This window comes from Hippoglossus stenolepis, chromosome 1 (assembly GCF_022539355.2).
Source record: "Hippoglossus stenolepis isolate QCI-W04-F060 chromosome 1, HSTE1.2, whole genome shotgun sequence".
In the NCBI taxonomy this organism is placed as follows: domain Eukaryota; kingdom Metazoa; phylum Chordata; class Actinopteri; order Pleuronectiformes; family Pleuronectidae; genus Hippoglossus; species Hippoglossus stenolepis.
Window position 1 is genome coordinate 24,748,957 of NC_061483.1, and position 27,930 is coordinate 24,776,886.

Sequence of the window (27,930 nt, forward strand, 5' to 3'; positions counted from 1 at the left end):
ATCTAACTAAACACCTATTTTATTATCAAGTGCCTTAAACTATACTATTATTAATATAAACTTTTATTTAATACTCAACACAGGTCTATCTATTCCATATGTATTAATTATCAATTCATTTTACAATTTTGATATTTTATTTCTTTTACATTACATTACATTACATGTCATTTAGCTGACGCTTTTATCCAAAGCGACTTACAATTAGCATTCATTTTACACCTCATCTCTTTCATACTACTTTTGTAAGTTTTTTTTTTTTGCTTGAAAGTTTTAAACTGTGCTTTCAGATTTTCATTGTTAATTTTTTGTCTGTATGTACAGCACCTTGAATCTACCTGTGTATGAAAGAGGCTTTATAAATAAAACATCATTGCCTTGCCTAATGAAGCAGCTAAAATGACAAGTATGCTTGTAACACTCACCCAGTCACATACTTCTTAGATTAGTTCTAGTTAGGGCAAACGCTTTGTCTGATTCTTTGTTTACATTTATTAACTGTACGTTTATGAATAACTTGCTCTGTGAAAGGTGCTACATTAAATAAAGTTGAATTACTCAACTTTACTACATGGTGATAGATTGTATATTACAAACAAATGTAGATAAATTGCAGAACAACCTGTATACTTATTTTATCATTGCACAGAACAGCCTTGTGTATCTTACCCTGTATTGCTCAACAGCTGAAGACAATTACTAACACTATTGAAGGTTGTACTTTTATTGTTGAGGATTATAATTCTTTACACCTCACTGAAACCTACTGGCTAAAAGCATCTGCTCAGCACAATGTTCTTGCTTTGGAATGAGTAAAATCATTAAGCATCCAGGACAAATTCATGGAAGGCTGTGTGTCTCTACTGCTACTTCTTATGGATCTCAATTTTGTGAAAACATTACATATGTTGTGAAAGAACAAAACACACATTTGGAAGAAACATTTTATTTTTTGAGACCAACCTTTGAGAAAATAGACCACTGCCAATTTCACGTTCACAAACTTTCTGTACTACACTTTCCCAGTACCACCTGTTTTTTTGTGCCACCACTTCCCCTGTACCAGCTCCATATGTGCCATCATTCACTTCTCTCGTGGCTGTAGTTCACACAGTGAGGTATTTAAATGCGAGCCTTCATCTTCATCAGAACTCTTCCTCCGCGTTTCGACAGCGGGATTGTTTGAGCATGGTCAGGCGAGCCAGCACCTCGGCCACCGACAGCTCTCCGTGGACTTTGTTGTCCCTCGTGCGCACATTGACATTGTTAGTCATCTTCTCCTTCTCTCCGACCACTGCCAAGACACAAGATGATACAACAGCTTGACACGGCCCAAGTCACACAACACACACACACAGCTACCCTAACACGTTCCCTGCTTTGTGCAACTGAATTCAACAACTGTGGGTGGTGAGCCAGACTGGACACCCATTCACTTTGTATTCCAACCAATTAACAATGTTTATTTTGACTTCTGAGTTCCTAATGGTGAATCTGCTGACAACCCAAAAGTTCAGGACCAAGTCAGTGTTTCTTAGTTTGCTACAAATCACATTTGCTTTACACAAACATTGTATTTTGGACATCTATAGTTCTCAATGCAGATGTATTTTCTTTTTGTTTTTGGGGCATGTTTTTCTAATCATGTATTCACCACTTAGAGAGTTAGGGAAATGTGAGGGGGAATAAAGAAGGGCATGTCATGCAACATGATCCTCTGGACATTCAGTTCTGCAGTGCGCACCTTTACACCATTGAATACCTTCTTTTAATTATAAATTGCACACAATGTTTCCCACAATAGTAAAAACTCTGAAAATTATTGACATCAGTATAAAGTATGCATAATTCCTGGAAAGAAGGGTTAAAGCATGTGGAATAAATGCAGTCTTTTTGTGTTCTCGTGTGGTGTGTTCCTTTAAACTTGCAGCCACTGAAACCACATGTACTCCACGTCTTGTGTTTTCATTGTGGTGATTGACAGTGACAAAATTGACCACTTCGGTATACTTTTAAGTAATTGCAGGAAAACCTGAGAGCAAGGTGGTGAAAGTGCTCTCCAAACCAGTGGTGAGTCAGTGTTTACCCTTTTCTTACCAAGAATGAAGTTATATTGGGCCAACTGTGCATTTCGGATTTTCTTGTTTAGAAGACAACTAGAGTCCAGGTCAGCCTCTGCCATGAAACCAGCTTCTGTAAACTGCTTACACACCTGAAGGATAGAAATACCATTAATTAATCTACGTCCCATCTGTATTCTACAATTCTGAATGCAGTCGAGATGTGGAAGCTGGAGACTCACCCTCTTGGCGTAATCCTCACAGGACGGGTTGACAGGCACTAACATCACCTGACGTGGAGACAGCCACAGAGGCCTGGGGCAGGGACAGAAGGGCTTCAATGAAACTTGATGTGATAACATTACAACACAAATTACAAAGAAAAATAATGACAGAAACCATCTGATTTAGCCGTTGAACCATCACTGACTATATCAGACAGATCACAGTGGTGGGCCACATAAGCATTGTGCACAATGGTTAATTGAAAGATTTGTTTTAAAAGTAATACAATTTTAAACATAAGCTCCCAAATGCGAGAGCAGGCCGAAAACAACTCACCATTTCCCTGCATAGTTCTCGGTGAGAATGGCAATCATCCTCTCCACTGAGCCCAAGATGGCACGATGGATGATAACTGGTCGGGCTTTGTCATCCCCATCCTTCCTGTAAGACACAGCAGAAGAAAGAATATTAAGGATTCTTGTGAAATAGGTCAGGAAGTATGTCAACTACAATGATTATTGGCCTTTCATATTCATTATTTTTCTGTATTATTTGTCTTGAATCCAATTTCCATTACATTTGTAAAGCACAATTTCTTACAAAAGAAGTTCAGTGTTTTAAATGACAGTAAAACAACCGAACAATGTTTCACCATTAACACTGCACATATACTAACTGTATATATCAATCAAATTATATTTGTGTAGCCCATATGCACAAATCACAATTTGTCTCATAGGGCTTAACAAGGTGCAACATCCTCTGTCCTCAACAAGAGTGAGGAAAAACTACCAAAACAAACGCTCTTAACACGGGAATTTTTTTTTAGAAAAGCCACATGTGAGGGATCCTTTCCCAGGATGGACAGGAGTGTAATAGGTGCTGGTAGATGTGTATCTACCAATCAACTGGCCCTAAATCGGACTCTAAAATGTATCAATTATCCACCACTTTTGATCATTCTGCTGATCTACTCTACTCATTCTTTATGTTACACTGGCCTGACATGACCAATGCACAAGCCACGTTCTCTCAGCTGCTGTATGTGATGCGTATTATTTTGCCATGTTGTATTTACAGGTTGTTCCTGGTGAGATGATAGATTAACCAGTCATCTGCTCAGTGAGTTCAAATTTACATGTGACACTTCACCTCTTAAGTGCACAACTCTGTGGAACACAGCACAAGCTGAGGCACCTCACTCAGAAGGAGATAAACATATTATCCTTGGTGCAGTAAAGCACAGACTCAGCAGTGTGTCGATGTTTTGATTAGGTGACTCACCCCACAAAGGTCAGGTTGAAGCGGATAGGCAGCTGGAAGTCCAGCTGAATGGTTGCACACTGGTGGTAACGTCCAATTGCATCTTTGATCTTAATGTCAATCTGCAGTGGCACAGAAAGAATTGCAGCGCTTTTCAGGACCCGGGGGAATGAAATTGATTTTGAGTTTTGACAAGAAATATCAAGACATGTCCTGACCTTGGGTCCATAAAAAGCGCCGTCTCCGGGGTTTAGTTTCCATGGCTCCCCAAACTCATTCAGGCTGTTCTCCAGTTGCTGTCAACCATGAGGAATAGGTGAGCATATAATTTAAATCCAAACAATGAAAAGCAATTACTATGAGGCAGGCCAAGTTGTACTGAAGAATCCAATTATTATACTGCAAAGTGAACTGTGTGTCTAATGCACAGTAGAAATCAACACGCCACCTACAAAATTTCAAAAGAACTTCATAATAACTTACACAGCAGGGAATGAGCTCTTTCATCCACAGAGCCAACTCATCTATTTGCTACAAACTGTATTGTGGCAAAGTACTTGTACATACTTTAAGGACAAATTCGGATCTTCAGCTAAATTCTTTGTTATTTTATGCCACCAATCATAATAATGCATGACACAGTTTACCTTCTCTGCCTGGTTCCACACAGCGATATCACCCAAATACTTTTCTGGACGAGTGGAAAGGTGAAGCTGGAAGGAAAAGCCGAACACATCGTAAACACAGCGGAGGAAGTCCAGACAGCCTTTCATCTCCGTCTCGATCTGGAGCACAAACAAAAAAAAGAATACTCATGATGTTTTCATGATTTCAAAAAAGAAAGCATTCTCTTCTATTGTCCCGGAAAAGTGTTAAACACTCCTGGTGTGGTCACCTGGTCCATTGTGCAGAAAATGTGGGCGTCATCCTGCTGGAAGCGCCGCACTCTGGTCAGGCCGGTCAGAGTTCCTGACAGTTCGTTCCTGTGGAGGACCCCAAGGTCTGCCAGCCTCAGAGGAAGCTCCCTCCACGAGCGAGGCCTGTGGCTGTACATCAGACTAAAAGGACAACCACAAAGAAGGAAGTTAGTGAAATGCAACATGCATAAAATATAATTCGATATACAACATTTTATAAAACACACCAGTGCCCGGGGCAGTTCATTGGCTTGAGAGCAAAGACGTCACCTTCCACAGGGAAGGAGAACATGTTTTCGCTGTAGTGCTGCCAGTGGCCAGATGTCTCCCACAGTTTACTGTTGTAGATGTTGGGGGAGGCTACTTCCTGAAAGCCTCTTCTCCAGTATTCATCCTAGAAAAACAGTAAAACCACATAAAACAGGCTGAACACGCCAGTTGGATTGCACAGGTAATCTGAGTTGAGCTCAATCATGACTTCTGGCACAAAACCTGGAGTTACTGCGACGGAAATCGGAATTTATGGGCTTAATCAATTTGTTGTTCTTAGGCAAAATATTGTCCAGTTGATCTGTTTAGCTGTCAACAGTAGAAGAGTGATGTCAATGGAGAGATTTCCTCTGTGAATGTGAATCAGGAAGGTGATGAAAAAAAAACATGCACGCTCAGTCAGCTTTTCCTGAATATATGATTCCCTGGATGCCATGTGCTAAATGACATGCTGCAGTTGCTGCAACAGTGACCATTATTGCATTAAAAAAACAGCCTCAAAAACCAGACATTAAGGAGATTACCCTTCACCGTGCATTCTCACCATTAAATGTATAAGTGATAGAGTTATAGTGGGAAACGCATTGCATGCTGGTCTTTTTTTGTTTCACAGCATCTGAAGTGATGTGATAATTATCTTGCACGACTTCTGTGTTATGTATGAGAGGCTTTCTTGGCTTTGTCTGGTGTGTTGGTGTATGCCGTGAAAGTCTTCAAGATGTCAACACTTCTCTGTAAATACATCACAGAGACATGTTTCTGAACAGCCACTGAACGTGGCAAAGGAGTTCAAGTTGCTCCAAAACGAAAAGATTGTTCAAGAATGTGGTTTGCTCATGTCTGAGAACTTCTGTGTACTGTTTACTATTACTCCCCAAACACAAGTTCCTCTTCAACATAACAACCATGAGACCACTTCCAAATTATCACTACATGAGGCCCAGGGCACACAACACATTACTTGTTTGAACACTGGTGTGCTGCAGACAAATTCATTAGGACCACAATATGAAATTTTTTGGTTCTGTCACTTTAGACTGGAGTTTGACTGGGGGAAAAAAGCCATAATTATGAAAATGTGCAGCAATCAGAAGTGGGCTACGCTTTTGAAGAACTCTGAGCAGAATTTAAACTGACTGAAATAAACTATTCAGGTAACTGTCACACTCTTTGTCTTGGAGCTCCTTGGAGTTAGCAAGTTTTTCAAAAGTCAAGGGTTAGTGGTTTGCATAATGAGCAAAATATCACCACTAGTATGATGAAGATGTGAAAAGGGGGATTTGTTTCACAGTCATCTCAGAAGTGCGTTTTTTATATACACAATATAGATGCTGGTTAAAACAAATTTACTTATGGATTTTGTTTAAAGAAGACACTTTATGCTTTTTAATTTTTTCCCTTTCTGCTAGTGTGTTATAATTCTTTTTTTGAGCAAAAGTCTGCAAAGTAAAATAAATAAATAAAATTAAAAAAACTCTGCAGTAAAGGGAGCTCCTCTTTCCCACAGCAATCTGCTCCTGAAGCAGCTCCTCAGTAGTTTGGCGATTCCTCCAACACCATTGTGATGTCATGTGACATGTCAATGCCCCACATATGAATAATACACGCTCGGCGGCTTGTCGTCTACAGCCTTTAACAAATCCAGGTAAAGTGAGAGCGGAGGCTGACATTTCCTACAAACTCAGGAAGCGGTTGACTAATCACAACAGAATAGATCAGCTGGCCAATCAGGGCAGACAGGGCTTTATGAGGGGGAGGGGGGGGTATTCAAGAGACCGGAGCTAAACATTTCAGACAGGGGCTGAAAAGAGGAGGTGCAGCAATGGACAGTATGAAGAAAGTGATGTGATTTCTGAACATTAGAGGATTTAAATCTTTTCATGTAACAGCCAAAAATGTTTGTTGACGGAACCCCAAATAGTAACAGTCAGCACAATTTATGTAACAATTTGAAAATATCAAATACAAACTGCCTGATAAGCATACTGTTAATGCTAATGAATATTTATACAGTATGGATTTTAGTTACAGTAAAGATTTTTAAAAAAGAGGGGGTTATTACGTGAAGGGTTCTGAAGCACACATTAAACTGAATTCTCCATCTAGTTAGAATGAAATTCACGGTGGATAAAATGGGCAATGATCAGGCTACCTTGATGAACTCGATGAGCGTGTTGTAGATGTAGGCCCCGCGCGGCATGAAGAAACAGCTGCCAGGGCTGAGATCATGGAAGAAGAACAGCTCCTGATCCTGTGAAGCAGACAAAGGAGACTTTTTAATGACTTTCGGTCTGCAGGTAGAACAAGAGAGACACTCCACTAAGCACTGCAGGGAGTTATCCAATCATCATGTAATAGTCCATCAGCACCTGACCACTGACAGAAAGCTCAACTGAGTCGATGGAGAGAAAGAGTGTATGTATGTGTGTGTATTTCAAAATTGAAATGTTGACCTAAGACATGAATTGAATCAATCCTCAACAAAGAAAATGGATGTGTAAAGACAAAGCTGTTGCCTAAGATGCAACATGTAAATTATTTTAAGGAAATAGCATTTTCTAGAAACTGAACTCCCGATCAACTATCACCACTATTATTTGGTTTGGACATGTGACTAGAAATATTGCCAAAGCAATTCTAGCAAGCGTCCTTCACTTTATTTTCAACAAATGGATTTATGGGGCTCGAGTTCAGATAAAAAAAATATTTCACAAATGAACACAACTAGTGCAGCTGATGCCACAATGTGATTAATGTGACATTAACTGCAAATTGACTGATTTTCAGAGTGCAGCAGTGAAGAGGAACAGAATGTTTCTGCCTGACAGACCAGCGGAAGCTCTGGTTAAGCCTGAAATCAAGCTCAATTCTTAAAAATAAAAAACAGACCAGGACCACGCTAGTCTGGATGCAACCCAACAGAATTTATTGGAAATGAGCCTGTATTACTGAACGAAGCCTGATTCCCCTTGTGATTTGACTTTAAGAAACACCCTTCATGAGACCACTTTATATTCACAGAGCAGTGCTAATATTTCCTCATGTCAAAGGTAGTGAGGTAAAACATGTTGGATCAGTTTTATTAGACTGACACAGCCGGATCCCAGCTGGTGCCCCTTAAGGGACTCCCCCCCCAACAAGCTATTGGGTAACACAACCGCATCGAGACGTTTCCCGAATGTTGTGGGTTGACATGGGATCACACCGTGGAGCGCCATCTTTAAAACAACATGCCACTTCTGTCACCTCCCTCCAACTGGCTTTCGATCGCAATATCCTGACTCTTGCGTTTAATATGGAACCGTGTTGTAATCAGTGCGGATTGAGGTGCTGCCTTCTGTCTCCCATGCTGTGAAACCAGCTGGGGCCCTCAGATGACTCACTTGTCTCGAAAGTGCAGTTACAAGAAGGAGCAGAGTGCCCTCAGCTGGTGTAAAGCAGCAACAGACAATTTTAGTGCAGAACAACGTGGTTTTCATGTGGATCTTAAAGGGGACATAGCATGCAAATTCCACTTTGTTAGTGCTTCTACAGGTTAATGTGGGTATCTGGCATGTCTACCAACCCAAAAACTCTGGAAAAAAAACACTCGCGCGTTTTGTTATAGTTCCTCTAAGTCAGAAACGTCATGCTTGAGTGACTCGATTGAGCTTCCTGTGTATTGTGTCGTAACAATACACTGGAAGTCGCCCTACATGGCCTTATATCGTTTAAAATCATGGGGGGAGAGGGGGGAGGGGGGAGCTGGCTCATTAGCATTTAAAGGAACAGGCACTCAAAACAGGTCACTCTGTGGAGGGCTGTTTTATACAGGGTAAAAAGGGTGCTGTTTTAAATGATCCTTGTGGTATTTTGACCAAAGCATGTTACAGACATTTCATTAAGACCCCAAGGAACCATATCAACTTGTGGTAAAATGGGCATGCTATGTCCCCTTTAAGCTCTTGAATCTGGTTCATCCGAGTTTGGATTTTCTTTTAGATGAAAACAAGTTTTGGATCACAGAATTATGTGGAGTCAACTCAACCCTTTTGGAAAAAAGGCCTTCACAGTTCATGTTTTATGTTCTTTGTCCAGGTTCATTTCAGCCTTTCACCACATCTAAAATACCACAAAACTACTCGAATGAGGAAAAACTCCTCCATAAACCTCAAAAGGAGATGTGTCAGCCACCACATTATACAATTACGAATCAAAATCCACTTTGTACTGGTTTTCAGTTTCTGGTTTTAGGTCTGAGCCAGCTGGGTGGGCTTGAACAGGACTGCCTGTAGTGACTCACTTTGCCAATCTTGCGATGGTCTCTATTCTTGGCCTCCTCCTGAAAGCGCTCCCACTCCTTCAGCATCTTGGAGTCGGGGAAAGAAATCCCATAGATCCTCTGGAGTGTTTCCATATCGGAGCGACCTTCCCAGTAGGTGGAGGAGTTCTGATGACAGAGGGTGGAAGAGAGTTGAGTATTGACATTTTTAGACAAGATTGCAAAAGATTACTTTGATACAAATTATTAACATTAAAATTAGACCCTGTGTGTGTTTTCAGAATACCTTGTAGATCTTCATGGCCTTGATCTTGCCTGTGTGTCGGACATGGGGACCTCTGCACAGGTCAATCAAGGGCCCACATCTATCCAGCGTTCACAAGATACAGTTAGCTTTTCAAGGCACCGAAATAAACATCCAAAACAACATCTTAAATGAAAGAGATCCAGTTACTAGCTCTTATTTTCACTTTCTCACAAACTAACCTGTAGACTGTAGTTGTGGGGGTGGTGACTTTCTCATTCAGAATGCGGCACTTGAATTTGTTGTACTGAAAGATATAAGTCAGAACTCATTCTGGGCAGTAGGAATAATTACCACACACACACACACACAACATTGTCTGTCTTGATTAAAAATTTCAAGCAAGGTATGAGGATGTAGTAAGACTGGGTCATTTCTGTAGATACAATGTCAGTTTTTGGAAGCAGGATATATTTTAAGTTCAAGAAGCAGTGGCAGGGAAGGATGATAGCACGTTGGGGGTTTCTCCCACAACTAGACCACACCACTATTAATTCTGCCAGACAAGCAGAGAATTCTTTGCTGAGATTCTCATTCTCACCTTAAACATGTTGAGCAGTGTCTCCTTGCTGATCTCCAGCCGCTCAAAGGGCTGTTTTTCCTTCACCACAGCCTTACACAAAGTCTCCAGGTCCCCAAACTCGGTGCTGGACACTCCCCTGGAAAGAGCAAACGTGTTCCACTCATTGTAAGTGCTTGTGGTCAAGGCTACTCTGACAAGTAACATGATGTTTATTTAATTAACCAGTCATGTTTGACATGATGATGTTGTGTTGAGGGTTTTAAAAGAACAGTACATCTTCTATTGGAAACCTTCTTTTTAGCTCCACAAAATTAACACTTAACTGACACACAAAAAGCACCAAAATACACAATTAAGAATAGAATGTATAAACTTGAGCCAGTTCATAAAATCTATTGACTTTTTGACAAATATAATCTATGTCTGATAATTGACATTTACAGTGAAAATACTTGCTCACTTCTGTCCATCCAGGAACATGTCATAGTAGAAGCCATTCTCGATCGGGGGTCCATAACATAAACAACCTCCATAAAAATGCTCCATTGCCTCCCCCAGGATGTGAGCACTGGAGTGCCAATAAACCTAGGACACCGAAGGAAGGTTGATTTACGGATCACAGACATTTCTGTACAACTAAATAAATCTCTTCTTTCCTGTATTTGCACTCACAGCCTGAGCATCGTCGTTGTCAAAGCGCAAAATCTCAAGAGAGCAGTCCTGCTCGAGAGGCCTGTCCAGGTCCCAAAGCTCCCCGTTCACCCGAGAAATCACAGCATTGTCAGCCAGGCCCTGGCTGCAAGATCAATGCAAGATATTTGTCTCAGCCATTCTGTATCCAAATTCTACAGAATGTTTCTATTCGTTACATAAAAAGGAAGATGGGGGTGGGGTCACCTTTGGGACAATTAAGATAACATGAGATATTTCTTTATCAGTCACACAACAGGGATATTAGCCATTCCTAAGAGAGTCAGGTCTACCCCTGAGCTTTATAGCTAAATAATTCATTCCATTGATCAAACTGGCAGCCACTAGCTGTTGCGGATTGGACATCGGATGATTGTGACCAACTGTTATTGTACCAACCTGATATCACAGGCACACTGGTACGGTGTGGTGATCCAAGCCTTGCCGGCCACCTTCCCTCCGTCTGGCAGCTCCACGGTGATGGGCTTGCTGTCTGCAGCTTTCTTTGCCAGCAGGGCATCACTCTCCCTCTTCAGCTGCTCATAGAGGCTGAGGCGCTCCGCAACGTATCCAGGCCAGGGCTTCAGCTACGGTGGAGAAGAATAATAAAAGACTTAAGATTTTGGTTGTGCAAGTATTGGACCAGAGGCCAACATCGATTTATTTTGTGTGAGGAACTGTAATATGACGACTTGTGTCCATGTTAGTACAATAGGTGAACAGTGGGGACAAGATCTCCTCAGGGTCCTGTGACAGTCACCTCCTTCGGGCCTCCATCTCCTTGTTTCTTCTCCTTCTCCTTCTTGTTCCTCTCACCTGATTTGGTATCAGGAGCTGCAGCCTGTTGACAAACACAGTCTTTAATAATAAATATACATCTCATTTATATAGCACTTTTAACAATGCTTTAAGATACCTTGCATATAGGTAGAGAAACAGAGAAAGCAAAGCATGAAAGTAAATAACCAAACTTATTAAAGAATACACTTCATTATTACACATTAAAAGCAGTTCTACAGAGGCATGTGGGTTAGAAGTAACGTTTTGATGGAGGCAACAGGAGGTGGGCCTCAATGAAGTAGAGGGTATGGGGGGGGATAAGGTAGAGCATGTCAGTGAGGTAGGGGGGCCTGGTTGTGGAGGGATTGGTGAGTGAGAGGGACATTGAATTGGATCCACTATGGGACAGGGAACTTTCTAAAAGGACAGGGGTGATGTTTTATTTGTCCTCCTTGTAACAGCTGTTTTCCTTTCTATATAAATAAAGTTACGCGCGCGCGCGCACGCACACGCACACACACAGAGCTATTTGTGGAGGTGTGCTGGTCCCAGGCCCCTCACCCTGTAGCAGCACTCTAACTACTAGTCCTCGCTCCCTGACTTTTTATATTGGTTCACTGTCTCTAGAACTACCTTGTGCTCAGCTCGGTTGTTTGTCTGCGGGTCTTTGCGGGTGTTTTTCGCCGGAGCTGTGCCACCCTTGGCGGCTTGCGGTCTCCTGCCCTGCGCCCCCTCCAGCTCCAGCTCCGCCTGCAGACCCCGGCGGAGGTGCAGCAGCCGGTACCGGAGCTTCTCGTTCTCGGCTCGCAGGTTCTCCAGCTCCGGGGAGACCACCTCGACACCGGTGGCGGCCAGACCTTGGCACAGTCCATCCCGAAGAGTGGATATCTCCCGGTTGAGGAGCCGAATCTGCTCCTCCTGGGCAGTCAGACGTTCAGCCAAGCACGCTGCCATCTTTAAAAGACCACCACGACCACAGTTAACTTCCGGTGAGGGTTGCTCGAAAAATAAAAGACCCCTTGACTCAAAAATTATAATAAAATATTTTGAATCAGTTAATTTAACATGAATGAATACGAATGATGTTTTTTTTACATTTATATACAACACTGCCAGTGTCCATAATATGTTCGTGAATTGAAAATCAGACGATCGTAAATGACAAATCAAATTGGAGTGGTCAGGTGGACTGTGATTGGTGGATTTCTTCAAGGCGTCTGCTAACTGCTAGCCTGCTAACGTTAGCCTAGCTGTGATGCTAACCCCAGGGCTGGAGGAGAGGAGCTCAGCTCGTGTTGTTGTTCCGGTTTGACGCAGCTTCCGGAGGCAAGATCAGGCGAAACACAAAAGCAAAACTCCAGCTAAAGCAAAATAGATTGAATTTACAACAACAAGGTTTATTCATGTTATATAATAACCAGCCTCGTGAATGTTAATTAGACTTTTCCGAACTTGACTAAAAATAAGTGACTGTGTCTGTTGCTGAACGAGTCCAAAAGAATGAGTCCTCCCATGATGTGCAGTAACCACTGAGCGACGCCAGGAGGCAGTGTGATATTTTCCTCATCCACTCTGTGGTCAGCTGATCTCTGCCGTGCAGCGTGCGACCAGCCCACAGCTCGGTGCCATGTAAACACTGAGCCTTCATTCATGCGCTTCATCTGGTAGCTCACAGGTACGTTTCAGCTGCTTCCATGTGTATTCTTTATCATATTAATAGACATCAGAGGGTTTTATCTACTTCAGGGTTTGTTTTAGTGGACTAACATGTATAGCTGAGGTAGTTACAACAAGCTAAATGTACTGTACAGTCCACCAAAGCCCAGCGAGGGCTCCATTAGCTCGATTCAACTTAGCTGTGAAGCCCTGAGAGACCAGATGCAGTTAAACAGCCTGTCATTTTACAGTTCACTGTGCCACAGGGTCTGGCCCCAAGCTACATCACAGAACTAGTGACCCCTTATGTGCCTGCACGCAGCCTTAGAGCCTCAGCTGGAGCCCTGCTGGCTGTTCCAAAGTCGAGGTTGAAAACGAAAGTTGACCGTGCCTTTGCCATCTGGGCCCCTCGGCTTTGGAACGGCCTACCTGAGGAGAGGACTTCTTTTAAATCACTTCTTAAAACCCACTTTGATACACTTGCTTTCATGTGATACTGTGATTTGATCGTTTTCTCTTCACCTTTTCTTTTACTTGTTCACTTATCTTTATTGTCATTTCACTGCTTGAACGTCTTATTATTTATTATTATTATTATTGGTGGGACAAATACATGTTACAATACGGTTTTACCCTTTCTGAATTGTGTCATGTATTCGGGACACATGAAGCTAGAGTAAACACTGGACCATTTTAGTAAACTTTGAATTTGTTCACGCGAACAGCATCAGAATAAGTTTCACAGTGGGAGGTACTGGACAATGTGATCCAACTCCCTCTGCACTATTCGAAGCTGTGCATTGAACTGCTGTATTCGGAGTGATCCACATGTCAGCTTACTACAGATTGTTCAAATCTGTCAAGCCACACCACAAAAATGATTGACAAATAATTAATTATTAATATAATTTGCTTATCGTCTCTTTATTTTGTTTACATCTTTTTAAAATTGAATAATAAATACTGTCCCTTAACTAGGATGACGTCCTTTCCTCGTGCATGACTAGGAAACATTAGTGTCACCACCACCAGGCCAGTATTCTGTAGCTGAACATGACCTCTGACCTCTCCATGTAAGGGTGAGAGTCATGCATTTATTTGGTGTCAATAGTTGTTATTGATCTTGTATTACAGCCCCCGACCTGCTTGGGAAATTTGATTGATGTTGTCGACATGGCCTCGGGCTCAAGCTTTGCTCCTCCAAAACTGGCAGACTTCATCCTCACAGAGCGGCTGGGCAGTGGTACCTATGCTACAGTCTATAAGGCCTACAGGAAGGTGGGTTTGTGCAGTTGTGGGAAACTCCACATACGTCCAAATAGAAACAGTCATATGTCATGTTAAATGTTTGATGCCCAACACTGAGGTTCCCTGTACTTTACTGACTTCATTTATTATGCTTCATTAACGATGACATTTCCGTGGATGTGCTATTACTACTTCTGCTTTCTGCCATCCCAAATGTTGCCTTTAGGCTTTAAGAGAGTGGTTTGCAATGAGTTTATTAACAGTTACCACTTGCTGGAACTATTATAAGTTAGTTTTATTGGTTAAAAGTAAAAGTCTATTTTCTGAATGTGATGTTGCAGGGCGACAGTCGAGAGGTGGTGGCAGTGAAGGTAATTGGGAAGAAGACACTAAACAAGGCATCTACTGAAAACTTGCTCACAGAGATTGAAATCCTCAAGACTGTGCGTCACCCTCATATAGTTCAGCTTAAAGACTTCCAGGTAATCTCATTTATATCTTTTAGTTTTGTTCTATCTCATGCAACAGATGTGTTGTGAATAAAGATATTTTTCTTTGCATTTCAAATGTCCCATGGTGCCACAGTATTTTCACCATGGTAACAATGTTGAGCGTCTGTCCATACAAGCTACGTCTTAATTTATGGCCATGGCATAAGAAGTCACTACAGAAAATCCACCTACTTTGTAAGATTGTTTCTTTTTAAAAAAGGAAATCTCTTTCATTAGTGGGATGCTGAGAACATTTATTTGATCTTGGAGTGGTGCTCTGGTGGAGATCTCTCCCGCTTCATCCGCAGTCGCAGGATTTTAACCGAGAGCGTGGCTCGACGCTTCCTGCAGCAGATAGGTGAGTAATTGCCAGACCTGTTTTTAGATGATTGGACTTAATTAGGATGACTTACAAATAACACAATTTTAAGACTAGTAATCAGACGTGAGTTGAAAGTGAACCTCAGGGTTTGTGGCCTGTTTTGATTACTCTTATTTCACTGCAACTTACACCGTTACCTATTTCCATAACATGTGGGAGTTGTTGCACCTTTTTAGCCTTTAAATAATTTGGAAAATGTATAGAAATAATGTGAAGTTTGAATTAAGTGTAAAATAGGTTAAGTTTAGGAGTTTGGCAGGTTCATGTAGGTTTGAATCATATACTCAATAATTTATTGCAAGTATGCCGTCAGGTAAAATTGTAGGAGTTCACTGATACAGGCAGAGTTTAGTATCGCTGTTGTCTCTCATTGTGTATTTGTATGTGTGTCTGTATAAACAGCCTGCGCTCTCCAGTTTCTCCATGAACGAAACATTTCACACCTGGACTTGAAACCTCAGAATATTCTGCTGAGCGGCTCTGCCCTCAAACTAGCAGGTGATCTCATGTGCCAGACACAGGAAAAACACAACTGTCATGCTATTTGTGCTGTTATGTGTACAGAGTTAACCAGAGTTAATACAGGTTTCTTTTGTAAACGTCAAAATGCACTTGGCATTATGAACATATATAAATGTAGAGCTATACAGGAGTTTAAGGCATTTTTAGGGGGATTGCATCCACTGGGACCTCTCACAGTGAAAATGTTCTAAATTTGCTTTCAGATTTTGGTTTTGCCCAGTACATGTCACCCTGGGACGAGCAGAGTGTCCTGAGAGGTTCTCCTCTGTACATGGCTCCTGAGATGGTGTGCCGACGCCAGTATGACTCCAGGGTGGATCTCTGGTCAGTTGGAGTCATTTTCTATGGTGAGGACTTTGACTTTAATATCTACACTTCATATAAATTACACACTACTTCACACAGATACCACGCTGATTACAATTATTTCGATGCCAATTTTTCCATGGACAGTCTCTATTTTTTGTCCCTTGTGTGACATAGCATGAATACCCAGGATTAATAATTTCCTTTATGCCCCCTTTTTCATTAATGAAGAGCTTATCAGTTGATTGGCTGAGGAGATTTGAAAGAGCTCACTCAGTAGTAGGTCACAGTCATATTATCAATCATCAAATGGAAGCCTGGCTTGCTCCCCCTTTTATTGTTACAGTAATTGTGAAATAGTAGTACAATAGCACACTACAGTAATTGCACTGTGTTGAGTGACAATGTACCAATGGGAGGAATTACAGTCTCTGCCAATCACATGCATCAAATAGAACAGCATGTAATTTACTGAGAATGTCTCCTTAGTCAGTCATGGTGACTACATTATTATCTGAGCATTGATTGGTTGGACCACATGCATTTTCAAACTCTGCCTTCAGCTTGAGGAAGTATTGTGACTGTATCTTTGCTCAGTTTTAGTCAAATCTATCCACAGATTTATAAACCTTCCACTCACAATACTCAAAAATCTCACCCTACTCTGTATTCACTGCTGATTATCTATTGGAAAAATCAATTTCAACTACTTTTGTCTGAATGTAGAGGCGCTGTTTGGACGAGCACCATTCGCATCAAAGTCTTATTCTGAGTTGGAGGAGAAGATCCGGAGTAACCAGCCCGTTGAGGTAAGTGTCAAACAAGTAATGAGTTCCTCCGCAGTGACAGTGTTGCCCTGCTGTAAAATCTGAATGAGTCACTGCTTGCACTGTGCTACATAGTTTTGTGTAAAGAAATGTGACAAATGACAAATATAGTGATTTAATAAAAGTAGCGTAAACCTGTGAAAGACCATGATGAGTTACATTCTGGGAAAATGAATAGATCACAACCAAAGTTTAAGCATAAACTCCAGTAAATATTACATTTAGCTACAGCAACACTGTGCTACTACAGGGTGTTTGCATTTTGCTGTTATTTTATGCCAACATATGTAAATGGTTTGATTTGAACATTTGTGAATGTTCACTGTAAAACCACTAGATGTCATGCTTTCTCAGTTTACTCCCACTTATTGCAGCAGGGACAGTGGAGGCGCTCAGCTGAAATGGGGACTTCATGCTCCTCGCCAGTAACAAACTCATCATTTACAGGAACATGTCTGGTTCATATATTCAGTTAAGACTTGATCTATGATTCAGCTACTTTAATGATTTATGTAAACAACTATGGTCTAAAATTTTAATGTTTAAACACATCAAACAAGTGTGTCTCTAGATTTTAAAACTGCTGCTGGGAGTTAGAAGTTGTTGCTGTGTCTCTGTCCTGATCTGCCTGCTACATCCACAAACTACAGTTTGATTACCATAGTGACAATAAAGGGTAACTGTGCTCCTAATGATGGAGGGCTTGCAAAACACTGGAATTCTTGAGCCAAACATTAGGCTTGCACTTTGGATCGCATTAGCACATGGTCCATTACCCAGGGATTCACATAGAAAGTTTTAAGGTCATCTTTTGACAGGAGGTAGTGATGTGAGACTAGAAGTCGCCTGGCAACAATCTGCTGTCCTTTTCCTGTGGATTGAGTGCAACTTAATAAGGTCGTGTTTTGTGCTTGAGCTCCCTCCTGGGGCCAGGGTATCCAAGGACTGCAGGGACCTTCTGCTGCGACTGCTGGAGAGAAATCCAGATGTCCGGATCACCTTTGCAGAGTTCTTCACCCACCCCTTTGTGGATTTGGAGCACATGCCAAGTGCAGAGAGTATAGGGAAGGCGGTAAGAGAAGAAGAAGAATGGGAAGAATGTGTTGGCCTGTGTGTGTATTTTCTAGATGATCGTGGATGATGAGTGTGTGATTGACTGACTCTAAGCACATGCACATATGTGTTAGAAGGTTTGCAATCATGCCTAACCCTACGTTCCTTCACTCTGGAGAGATGCTGTCGTTTGCATTCAGTGATGCCAGTTCTTATTTTCTGTTTCAGAAAGAGTTGGTTCTGCAGGCCGTTCAAAAGGACCAGGAGGGGGAGAGGTCTGCGGCTCTGTCTCTGTACTGCGCTGCCCTCGAGCACTTTGTCCCCGCTATTCACTGTAAGAGCAACAACCTCTCTCATATCCTGTCTGTGGCTTAAGCCTTAAAACAATGCACTGCCTTTGCTCCACCATAATACACTGGTGAATTGAAGTCACCAGACGTAAAACCAAGTGTAACACCGACCTCTCCTCTTCACCCTTTTGCAGACGAGACCGATCGACAACGTAAGGATGCCATCAGGCAGAAGGTAGGCCTGAAAACACTCCCTGCATTCACATTTGGAGTACTTTCTATTTTCAATTGGTGTTTTTTTTTTTTAACTCCAGTGGCTTTCACTTGGAAATGAAATGTCCTCTATGAGAACCATATGGTGTGAATGGAGAGCATATGGCATGGTTGACGTGATTGAGTCAATGTAAGAGGACTTCCCGCAGGTTAGCCAGTATGTGTCCAGAGCTGAGGAGCTGAAAGCCCTGGTGGCCTCAGACAACAGACTGAGCTTTGAGGAGGCCCGAACCTCCAGGGATGTCCTCCGAGGTAACGCACACAGCTCAGGGCAGAGGCAAGGCCTCCACATGCATTAGACTTGTCTGGTTAGGTGCTGAATGAGAGGACAACCTGAGAAATGATATGTGTCTTTTAATTAAACCTTAGTACACTTTCCCCGGAATAATTATTCCTGTAATTATTATAGTAATGAAAACTCACACTAAACTGCTGTAAACAACATCTTTATTTCAGTTTATCCTCTCACAAAAAAGTAATTTTCAATCCCTTGCCTCAGATCAGACAGCAATGTTGTTGGGATTTAGTTTTTTGTTCAAACACACTTGTGATCACTGACCCTGTTGCTCTGAAATAAATATTAAGAAATCTTAAAGAATCAAAAGTATCATAAATACAGGAGTCTTAAGATACTACAATGGTCATGTGGTAACAAAGTATTACATGTTACATTTAAGTATTACATACCTTCCAGACAATCGCACTGACTGTACTCTGACCTTGCTAAACAGTAGAGCTGAAATTAGTTTCTCTGTTCTTCCAACTCTTTCAGAGATGTCTCGAGGTCAACCACGGCTGCTGGCTGCTTTGGAGATGGCCTCTACTGCCATTACTAAGGTTAGACGGGTTTAGTGCTGGATGATGCCACTGCTATATAGAAGGCAGGGTGAAGCAGACGTTATAAAAATAAACTGAGAGGATACAAACAGCTCTCTTTCACACGTTGCTTTTCAAACCACATTTTCTAAGATAACGGGGGAAAAACATCTCTTAGTTTCATGTTTTCTTTTGCCTCTGCTTTTTACGGACTAAAACTGAGGTGTGGAAAAAAAATAATAGACACAATTGTTAGTTGAACTATATTATATTATATATATATATATATATAGTATCTTGATGACCCAGGTATCTCTATGGTCTTGAAACTTTCGTGTTGTGCAGCCCTGCTTAATTTGTATTCCCTTGTAGGAAGAGAACGGGCTGGATGAACACGAGGCTCTGGATGTTTACCAGCAGTGCCTAGGAGAACTACTGTTGGTGCTAGCAGGTAGATCAACTCCTTTCTAACATTTCTATACAAGATGGCTTTATGCATTCATGCCACTCCACTGTAGTCCAAGATTTGGCAGTTCGTGACATTTAGATTTGATTTGAACCATAATTAAATCCCATGATTGATACTTTGTTATTACAGAAGCAGAATAAGATTGACATGGAGACATTTTTATTTTGAAAGATGGAGGTGCATGAGGATACAAAGTGAGCTAGTTAGTGAGTTAAAGAGCAGGAACAAGAGTTGCAGCCAGAAACTGAGACAGGTCAAGAAAAGCCTGAAGAAAGAGAATAATACACAAGGGAAAAGAGAGACATAATGAATTGGATATCCAGTAAAAGTATAGAGATGCATTAAGGGAGACTTAAGTGGAAACAGAGAGAGACTTTGAACCAGACAGAGAGACTTTGAGATGGATGTAAAAAAAGACTGGAAAATTACATGAAGAAACAGATTTAGACAGAGTGAAAGTAAAGTGAAGCAATAGGTTTGGACAGGGACAGGGACACTTAATAAGGCAGACAAACAGACAGACAGAGCCACTACAGAGGAGACTCCAGTGACTCTCACTGTGGCCTGGCGTTCATTAGCCCGGGCTCATGAGCTCATCTGGAAGATCGGCCTAATGGAAGAGGTGGGATAGAGTGATCCACATGTGGCTTTGAGTCGGAATGAGACCTGGTGCCAGCTCCCTGTGTGTGGTATAAGACTCCTGCCATCTGCTTCCCATTCAGGCAGCACACTTCATTTCTTTGTGTTATTGCACACTCGAAACAAATAAAAACTATTATCTTACTAATGGACGAGAGTATCAGATCACATCATTCAGCTCAGTCCAGCCAGAGTCCACTTATTATTTAGTGTGGAGCCCAAGAAATAGTTAAAAAAATTTACACTGGAATAGTTAAATCAGATATTAAGAAGAACCTCCATCTTGTCGGTGGATCCCACGCCATCCCAACCAGCCTCCCTCTCTGCTGTCAGGGAGCCTTGCTGTGTGGCACGTAAGATAACCACCAGGGGGATTGTGGGGAGAAAACATTGGTTCTTTGTTTGGCTTGGAGCTCTTTGTTGTGCAGCTTCCACATATGCCTTCGCCAACAGAGAACCCTCCTCCTCCCCTCCCCCCCGCTCTTTTCCTCCCTGTCACTCTCCCCTCCAGGATAACTGACTGTGAAAACATTGGCCTACATTAGAACCGTTTCCATCCCTGAGCCCCCAGTCTGCACGCTAGAAAAATCCAATCTAGTCGCTGACCTCTTCTAGAGCAAACAAGGTGATTAGGTGGTGGAATGAGTCCGTCCTGCTTTGCTCTGCTCATTATTATTGTGTCTTATTGTCTTTCTCTCTTGGTGAGCCAGCTGAGCCCCAGGGCCGCAGGAGAGAGCTGCTCCACGGTGAGGTGAGTGGGCAAGGAAGGAAGGGCTTCTGGTTGAGTGCTCACGGTCGGAACAACTTATCTGTCACCTCCAACGAGCCCTCGGCTGTTCACCTAGTTAGGAGAGCACGCTAGTCGCTCCATCACGTAACCCATGAGCCTTCATCCTGTGGTCATGTGTGCGTGTGTTCAAATAATGTAATCCGTCATCTGTAGAACAATTTAATACACATAAATCACTGTCCACTTTATAATTGGATAGTTAAAGCGGCTATAAGCGATGGATCACATGACCACTTGGGTGTGAAAAGAGTCCCATGGAGTGAAGTGGAGGATTGTCGCACAACTCAGTCTGTCCCTTCAGCTCTGCAAACTTAATAACATCCGCCCTTATTTATCTACTCGCTATGTTCATTGTTATGCACCAAAACTCCAAAGCAAATTCCTTGTATGTGAAACATTCTTGGAAATGGACTTTATTCTGTTTCTTTAAGCTCTAAGCAGAAGAGAGATGGCGGTTTTAGCAACTGAAGAGTCAGTCATTTCCCTCAGGAGTTTGTGAAAAAAAAAAAAAAAGCTCCAACTGGAAGGTCGATTGGCCAGTTTACCATCATATTGCAAATACATGTATTGAGATAAGATAAATCTAGATGTTTTTATCCACATTCAATTTCACATGATCTCTGCATTTGCTGAGAAAGTCACAAAAAAACCCCACTGTTAAATGAAGTGGAAAAACCCTACCTTTCCACCAAGTTTCAAGAAAATCAGGTCAGTAGTTTTTGTGTAATCCTGCAAACAGGAAGTCAAATAAACAAACAAACAGCAATGAAAACATAACCTCCTTGACTGAGGTAAATGTTCTATTCATTATTTGCCATCTGTTTGGCATTTAAGCATAAAAGGGGACGTTAGCATTCTGAATGTGTTGTCTTTGCAAGTTGTTGCAAATCAGTTGATATTGAAGTTATCTGACAAACGTAACTTGATAAACAGTGTTGGAAAAAGCATTTTTGGTAGAGACTCCATAATATATTGCAAATATACATTATGTTCCAATCAAAGAATTAAATAAATAGATTTAATATACACCAGTAAAATCCTACCTTCTCTCATTTTGTTGCACTAGTAAGAACTTCTCTGTAGACTATGTCCTTGTGCTTGTGCACCAACCTTAACATATTCTATAAACCTCAAATTTTGATGGTCCAGTAAATCTGCTCGCTGTAACTTCCAGAAATCAAGACCCTGAATACAAGCATTGATATTTTATTCTGACAAACACATGTCAAACACTTGCATGCCTGACATTAATGCTTCTAGCCCTTTTGTTTTTGTGCATTATTTAACCAGCATCTAAGTCTATAACAGACAACAGTATTTCACCAACAATCCCCACAGGGGGATGGGGGGGGTTGAGTGGGCCTCATAGACCTCCCTATTTGAAGTTTTATGGGTGCTTGTCTTAAGTAAATTCAGATGCGGCTGTAATAATCTAACACAGCATTAGGGAGACGGGGGGGTAATCGAAAGCATGTGTGTATGTGAGAACCCAAAAGAACCAACACTTGCCGCCATGTCTGGCCTCCACGTGCGTTCATATCAACTGTAGAGCTCACTTTAGCCTTTCAAAGCTGCAAATCAGTATCTTGACTTCTCATATGTGAGACACACGGTGATTGAACCAGTGTATGTCAACATAATACATGTTGTCCTGTGTTTCAGTAGACGTACATAGGGTTCCAAAATCCTGAGACGATGGTAAATGGTCTCAGACGTTTTCACCCCAATGATGTTCCATGTTACTCTGTATGTTATCAATGTGTCCTGCTCGCTCTTGTAGATTTCTTCCATGTTGATTGTACATGGTGATTAAAGGAGTCGTGATTAAAGCGCTGTGGCCACATGAGGTTGGGGTCAGGGCTGGATACTAAAAACCTGTGGTCACAATGATTATTTACCACAAAGGACGTGTTGTTAAAGGGACATTCAGCCATCAGTTTAGGTCTCACGTTATTACGACCTCAGAAGTCGCTGCAGTAATACCCAGAGAGGGGTTTGCTTGTGACATAGTAGTGATACAACTAGGTATGAAGTTCAGCCAAGAACTTCCATCATCACCAGAGTACTGATTAAAGTAAAAAGGGCAGCCTCAGGCCTATGATGACAGCAGTTACTACTTGCAAATGTGTACCATATGAAATGGTTTAAAGAAATTACAGAAAGAGCAAGAAACAGAGCTGATCATTTTAATCTGATTTGGATGTGGAATTTATGTCAACATGCTTCTTAAAGTTTTTTTGTTCCCTGCTGCACAAAGACAGTAAACAAATTCAGCTCAGAAAACACATCTGGTGTTTTCAACTATTTAAATAGGGAAAATGTGGACAGAATTATAAAAGTGAGGATTCTAAAACTACTTTTCTGTAATCAACTCCATTCAATATTTGATCTGACCCACTCTTTGTCTTTAATACATACACTGTCATCACAATACTTTCAGGGAAGCATCTGATTGGTCCCCTCCCACCTCCGAATGTGGTCTGGTGGGATCGGATCTATATCCAATCTGAGTGCGTTCACACCTGTATTTAGAGCTGTCCACTTGAGATCAGATCACAAAAACCACATATTAATACCAGGTGTGCACAGCCTCCAGTTTGCAACACATATACAGTAAAAGAGATTGATATTTCACTAACTACAACACATTTTACAACCTGAGAATGTCGGCCTTGTATTGGCACAAGAAACAATCCGAGAACCACGAATATCTGTGCATCATGTCAATCAGTCCAATAGTTGTTGAGTTGTTTGGAGAGTGATTGACCATCCTACCAACAGAGCCATCCCTAGAGGCACACAGCAAACTTAGCTAAAAAAGGTTATGGTAGGAAACATTTTGCCAAAGAAAGCCTGAGCAAACACTTGAAACTGTAAATTGTAATGGAATTTATTGGACTTTTCTGTCTCTCACCAGATTAAAAGTCTTATGAGCAGAGCTGAATACCTCAAAAAACACTTCAAGGTAAGCATGTGTCCCCCAAGTTGGGTCTAAGAACACACAACTTATTTTGTTTGAAAAAAGATGTGCAGCCAAATTAAGACTTGCCTAAAATATCGGGGATTGTAATATTCAGTGTAATATGTCGTTACATCATTGTAAATTCACATCATCTTAATACCAATAGTCCTGAAAACCTTAAATCCCAGGCCTTTGTGTTTGTGTTTATCTGGCCATATTTTGCTGTTTGCTTGTTAGTTATAGGTGGATTTACTTGCATATGTTTATTTTAACCAGATGCAGGAGACTCAGAGAGACGTGTCTCTGGATCGAGAACCTCTTGCTGATTCCGTCAGAAGCTGTGAGTTTCCCTGTTCAAACTTTTTTCCTCTGGCGTGCTGAACCTTGCAGGCAGATATGTGGCTAATATGTGGACGTCTGGGGGGAGGTTAAGTGAGGAATGGTCTTCTAAAGTCGTAATGAGATGTCATTTCAGCGAACATTTTTCCACTAATAAAATATGAGCCATTCTCTTTCTGTGGCGGCCCCCCCTGCAGGACTGTCTAGCTCTTTGATTTCATTTCAGTGCAGCCCGGGGCCGCTCTGTCCTCTGCCCTCTTGTAAAGACTACCTTGTGAAAGTGAGATGTAGTGTGAGCAAAAAGGGACTTAACACAAAAACAGCACACACTGACGTTTTATTCCTTTCACATATTCACAGCACATTATTTAAAGATTTAAACAATATAAAGTGTATCATTAATGTAAAGGTTAAATGAACTTGAACGTCCTGGTCTATGGACTATAAACTAAATACTAAACTGTATTAAAACCTATTTATTATTTATATGCATTGCATTTCAAAACACTTCCCTAGTTGTAACCTATATACACATATTCTTGTTCCCAGTATTTTCTTGCCTCAGCCTCGAGATGGTTAGAGGATACCTAAAGCCCAGACAATATCCTGTTCTCAGCAAGAAATTCCTGAGGAATTGTGAATAAAAAAAAAAAAGGGTATGGGGGAAGGGCACCAGTGACTCCCAAGGCTGCTCAGGTTTCCTGAAGAACGTGGCTTCTTATTCTGCTGCTGTTATTTTAATAAAACCACAGAACAGTCAGCCACGCTAGCTGGCACTGATCCAGCAGCAGCCAGACTGGAGAGGGTCCCGGCAACTGGTGACCTTAGACTACATCAAAACAGGATGATAAGTTATGCTGAGAACATCACACGGTGACTCTCAGACTACGTACCTTTCTGATGTTAAACTGCAGGCCAAGTTAAAATGTCCCAGAATCATTAAACCCTCCCAGACTTGCATCAACATCACCTGCATGATCAGTTCATGGGCCTGAGGAGCAAAGACTGAGGCGTTTTCACGTTGCAATGTGTTTACAGTACTTAAACGATAAATGACAGTTTTTCTGTATGTTATAGATGCTGTATGTACATTCTCACTAATCTGGTTCAGTTTATGTAGCAACTAATGGAAGGTGAGGGCCCACTAGTTAAACCATATAGTTTATAGCTCATTGAAAAGGACTGTTGTAATATTGCTGTCTAGTTAGTGCAGTATTTGAAGAGTGCACCTATAGCACATGCTGTATGCACAACTTAGCAGGATCCTAGTAAATACATAGGAAAAGGAGGAAAACTTTAAATTTCTTTATAATATTTAATATAGGAAATATTTCATTGAAAATTAATACATTCTATATTATATTTATATAATAATAAATTCTTACTTTTTTCATTATTTTAAAGAAAGATATAGTTACCTGCTGGTATCTTCAGTTCAAAAACCAGTTGGCTTGCCGGCCATGTTTATATGTATCTATGTTCAAATTAATAGAAAGTATGAAGTTAGTGCTCCTCTCTGTTTTCAAAAGGTACACTGGGAAATATGCAAAATCACTGACTGAATTTGATTGAATTTGAGGTCGATAGAGTAGGCTGAGAGAAAGTAGGTTAAGAGAAAATGTCAAACAGTTTTAATTCACATTATATGTAAAGGAACACAGTAATGTAACAGTAAGTATGATAATGTTGAGTCCAAGGACTGACCTGTTTTGGAAATGAGTGGGACATAATTCGTCCTAAACCTCCAAACACTTCACAGAATGACTGGTGTAGTTTCTGGTTTCTACCTCTTCTTTGCTATTTAAAATATAGTATGAAATTTGAAATTGTAAACATGTTACCATCTTTTTAAAAAGTGAAACCTAACACACATCAATCTCTTCTGTGTCCTCAGCCTGCTGTTTGCAGTGAGCTTGAAGCGGACCATGGGAACCAGCGGGGATGCTCATGGACTCAGAACTTTCACCTGACCAGGTTTCTGTAGGAGCCAAATCAAATCTGCATCACACCTCACCCTAACCAACTCAATGTGTGCGAGTGGGACACTGCAGTCAAAAGCCAAATGTGGTCAAAGTTGCCTGAAGTATTTCTACCAGATTATAATTGTTTGGCTGGTAAATTTCTGCAAATAGCTTTTGGATTCTGGATTTGCACACTGAGGTGAATGTGAAAGTTCCCGGCTCTTTACTTTGCACTGGTGCACTGCTTCGCCTCAAATCCCTCCTCCCGACACACCATTCATATGTAAATGCTGGACAGCTTGTACCACAATACCTCACTGTCATGGTAAACAAGTTAAACTGAGACCCTTGCATTTTGTTTTAGGGCAGAAAATTAAGTCATTCAGACAAAACTTTGAAAACCCTGATGATGCAATCAAATATAAATTGTGATGTTAAGTATCATGAGGCTTTTGAACTGTAGTATTAAGTATATTATATTGAGGCCCCTGCAAACATGCACACACTCCCTTACCCCCCCTCTTCCCCACTGCCTTTACTGTGGGTCGACCACAGGCTCACCATGCTCTCTCCGCTGATGGAGCCCTCTCCACCACTATGAGGGGAAAACGGGAGAGGTGCGGCATCTGCCTTATTTACACTAGACTTGCATTTTCTTAGGTTTGGCAGTGGACAGGGATTTGAGGGATACAGTGAGTTGTGGCGCTCAAGGAAAGCTTTATAACTGCGCCTCTGTGAAATGGTGAAAGGCATAACAGTGGTCGCAGGCTGTTGTCGGTCTTCACGCACTTTTTTCATTTCAGACAGGTAAAGTGCTTGAAAACTGTAAAAAGGGAGCTTTACTTTGTGAAAATCATTTTGAAGAAAATACCTAAAGCTGAAGTCAAATGAGGGAAGGTAGAAATACTGTGTGTCATCTGACAAGACTTCCACACTGCTACTTTACTTTAATTTGTATTTGAATGTTTATACAGCTGTGATTTTATAATGTATTTATTAAATGAGAAATTCAGTGGAAAATCAAATGGCAGTCTCTGACGTCTCTGTAGCCTGAAACCTCTTCAGACGTTTTGTCAACAGCACAGGGCAAACGCTTTCAGAACCTATGGAAAGATTTATGTGCTGTCGTGGGAGCAGCGCTGCTGTTCCCTTGCCGTCGTCATCATCTGGAAGGCCGCTCTGCAGCAACAGCTGGCTCGGCTTCATGAGGGGAGGAGAGAGGAAGGCACTCCGGGGGAAGTAAGGACATTTTGTAATTATATGATTTGTATGGAAGTCAGGAAAACTATGGAAACTAAATTTGAAAATGTCCAGGTCTCCGGAACTATGAGGAACACAAAGAATTTATTAAAATAATATTATCTTGTTTCCTTTCATTGCCACTAGCTCCTCTGCTGCTCATGACTGATCCAGCTCGTTTTACTGCACCATGACAATCACACTTCTTTCACTGATTGCTCAACACTAGCCAATACTGTAGCACTCAATGTATGAAGAGTAACGTTATATTAAGGGGTAGTTAAGAGAGATATTAAAAAGTAAACCATTTTACAATGTCAATGACAGATCATCACTGGATTAACATTACCACAATTATGAAAAGGATCAAGTAT

The 27,930-nt window shown here is 41.3% G+C and overlaps 2 protein-coding genes across 2 annotated transcripts; one reads left to right on the forward strand and one right to left on the reverse strand.

Moving 5' to 3' along the window:
• Positions 1-930: 930 nt before the first annotated feature.
• On the reverse strand, positions 931-12,285 carry tars3 (threonyl-tRNA synthetase 3). The gene is made up of 19 exons (XM_035153600.2): positions 11,927-12,285; positions 11,274-11,354; positions 10,913-11,100; positions 10,496-10,619; positions 10,284-10,408; positions 9,842-9,959; positions 9,483-9,547; positions 9,283-9,361; positions 9,018-9,164; positions 6,888-6,986; positions 4,693-4,859; positions 4,444-4,606; positions 4,196-4,333; positions 3,767-3,844; positions 3,570-3,670; positions 2,622-2,726; positions 2,303-2,375; positions 2,098-2,212; positions 931-1,294 (listed from the first exon to the last, which is right to left on the reverse strand). Exons 1-19 carry the CDS (start codon positions 12,245-12,247, stop codon positions 1,146-1,148), a joined length of 2,436 nt encoding a protein of 811 aa, XP_035009491.1. The 5' UTR covers positions 12,248-12,285; the 3' UTR covers positions 931-1,145.
• On the forward strand, positions 12,265-27,342 carry ulk3 (unc-51 like kinase 3). Its single transcript, XM_035153611.2, has 17 exons — positions 12,265-12,968; positions 14,084-14,227; positions 14,539-14,679; positions 14,926-15,046; positions 15,473-15,568; positions 15,796-15,939; positions 16,625-16,707; positions 17,642-17,797; positions 18,007-18,112; positions 18,263-18,303; positions 18,491-18,593; positions 19,114-19,178; positions 19,530-19,608; positions 20,976-21,016; positions 23,973-24,020; positions 24,294-24,357; positions 26,251-27,342. The coding sequence occupies exons 2-17, from the start codon at positions 14,123-14,125 to the stop codon at positions 26,265-26,267; spliced, it is 1,410 nt and encodes a 469-aa protein (XP_035009502.1). The 5' UTR covers positions 12,265-12,968; positions 14,084-14,122; the 3' UTR covers positions 26,268-27,342.
• The last annotated feature ends 588 nt before the right edge of the window (positions 27,343-27,930 follow it).

Bases quoted from the DNA above. Each gene is read 5' to 3' on its own strand.
- tars3 (XM_035153600.2), bottom strand. From the start codon at position 12,247: ATGGCAGCGTGCTTGGCTGAACGTCTGACTGCCCAGGAGGAGCAGATT. The intron at 11,355-11,926 runs GTAGTTCTAGAG...GTTTGTCAACAG, and splicing joins ACAACCGAGCTGAGCACAAG to GCTGCAGCTCCTGATACCAA. The intron at 3,845-4,195 runs GTAAACTGTGTC...CATGGTTGACAG, and splicing joins TGTGGAACCAGGCAGAGAAG to CAACTGGAGAACAGCCTGAA.
- ulk3 (XM_035153611.2), top strand. From the start codon at position 14,123: ATGGCCTCGGGCTCAAGCTTTGCTCCTCCAAAACTGGCAGACTTCATC. The intron at 15,940-16,624 runs GTGAGGACTTTG...GTCTGAATGTAG, and splicing joins AGTTGGAGTCATTTTCTATG to AGGCGCTGTTTGGACGAGCA. The intron at 24,021-24,293 runs GTAAGCATGTGT...TATTTTAACCAG, and splicing joins ACCTCAAAAAACACTTCAAG to ATGCAGGAGACTCAGAGAGA.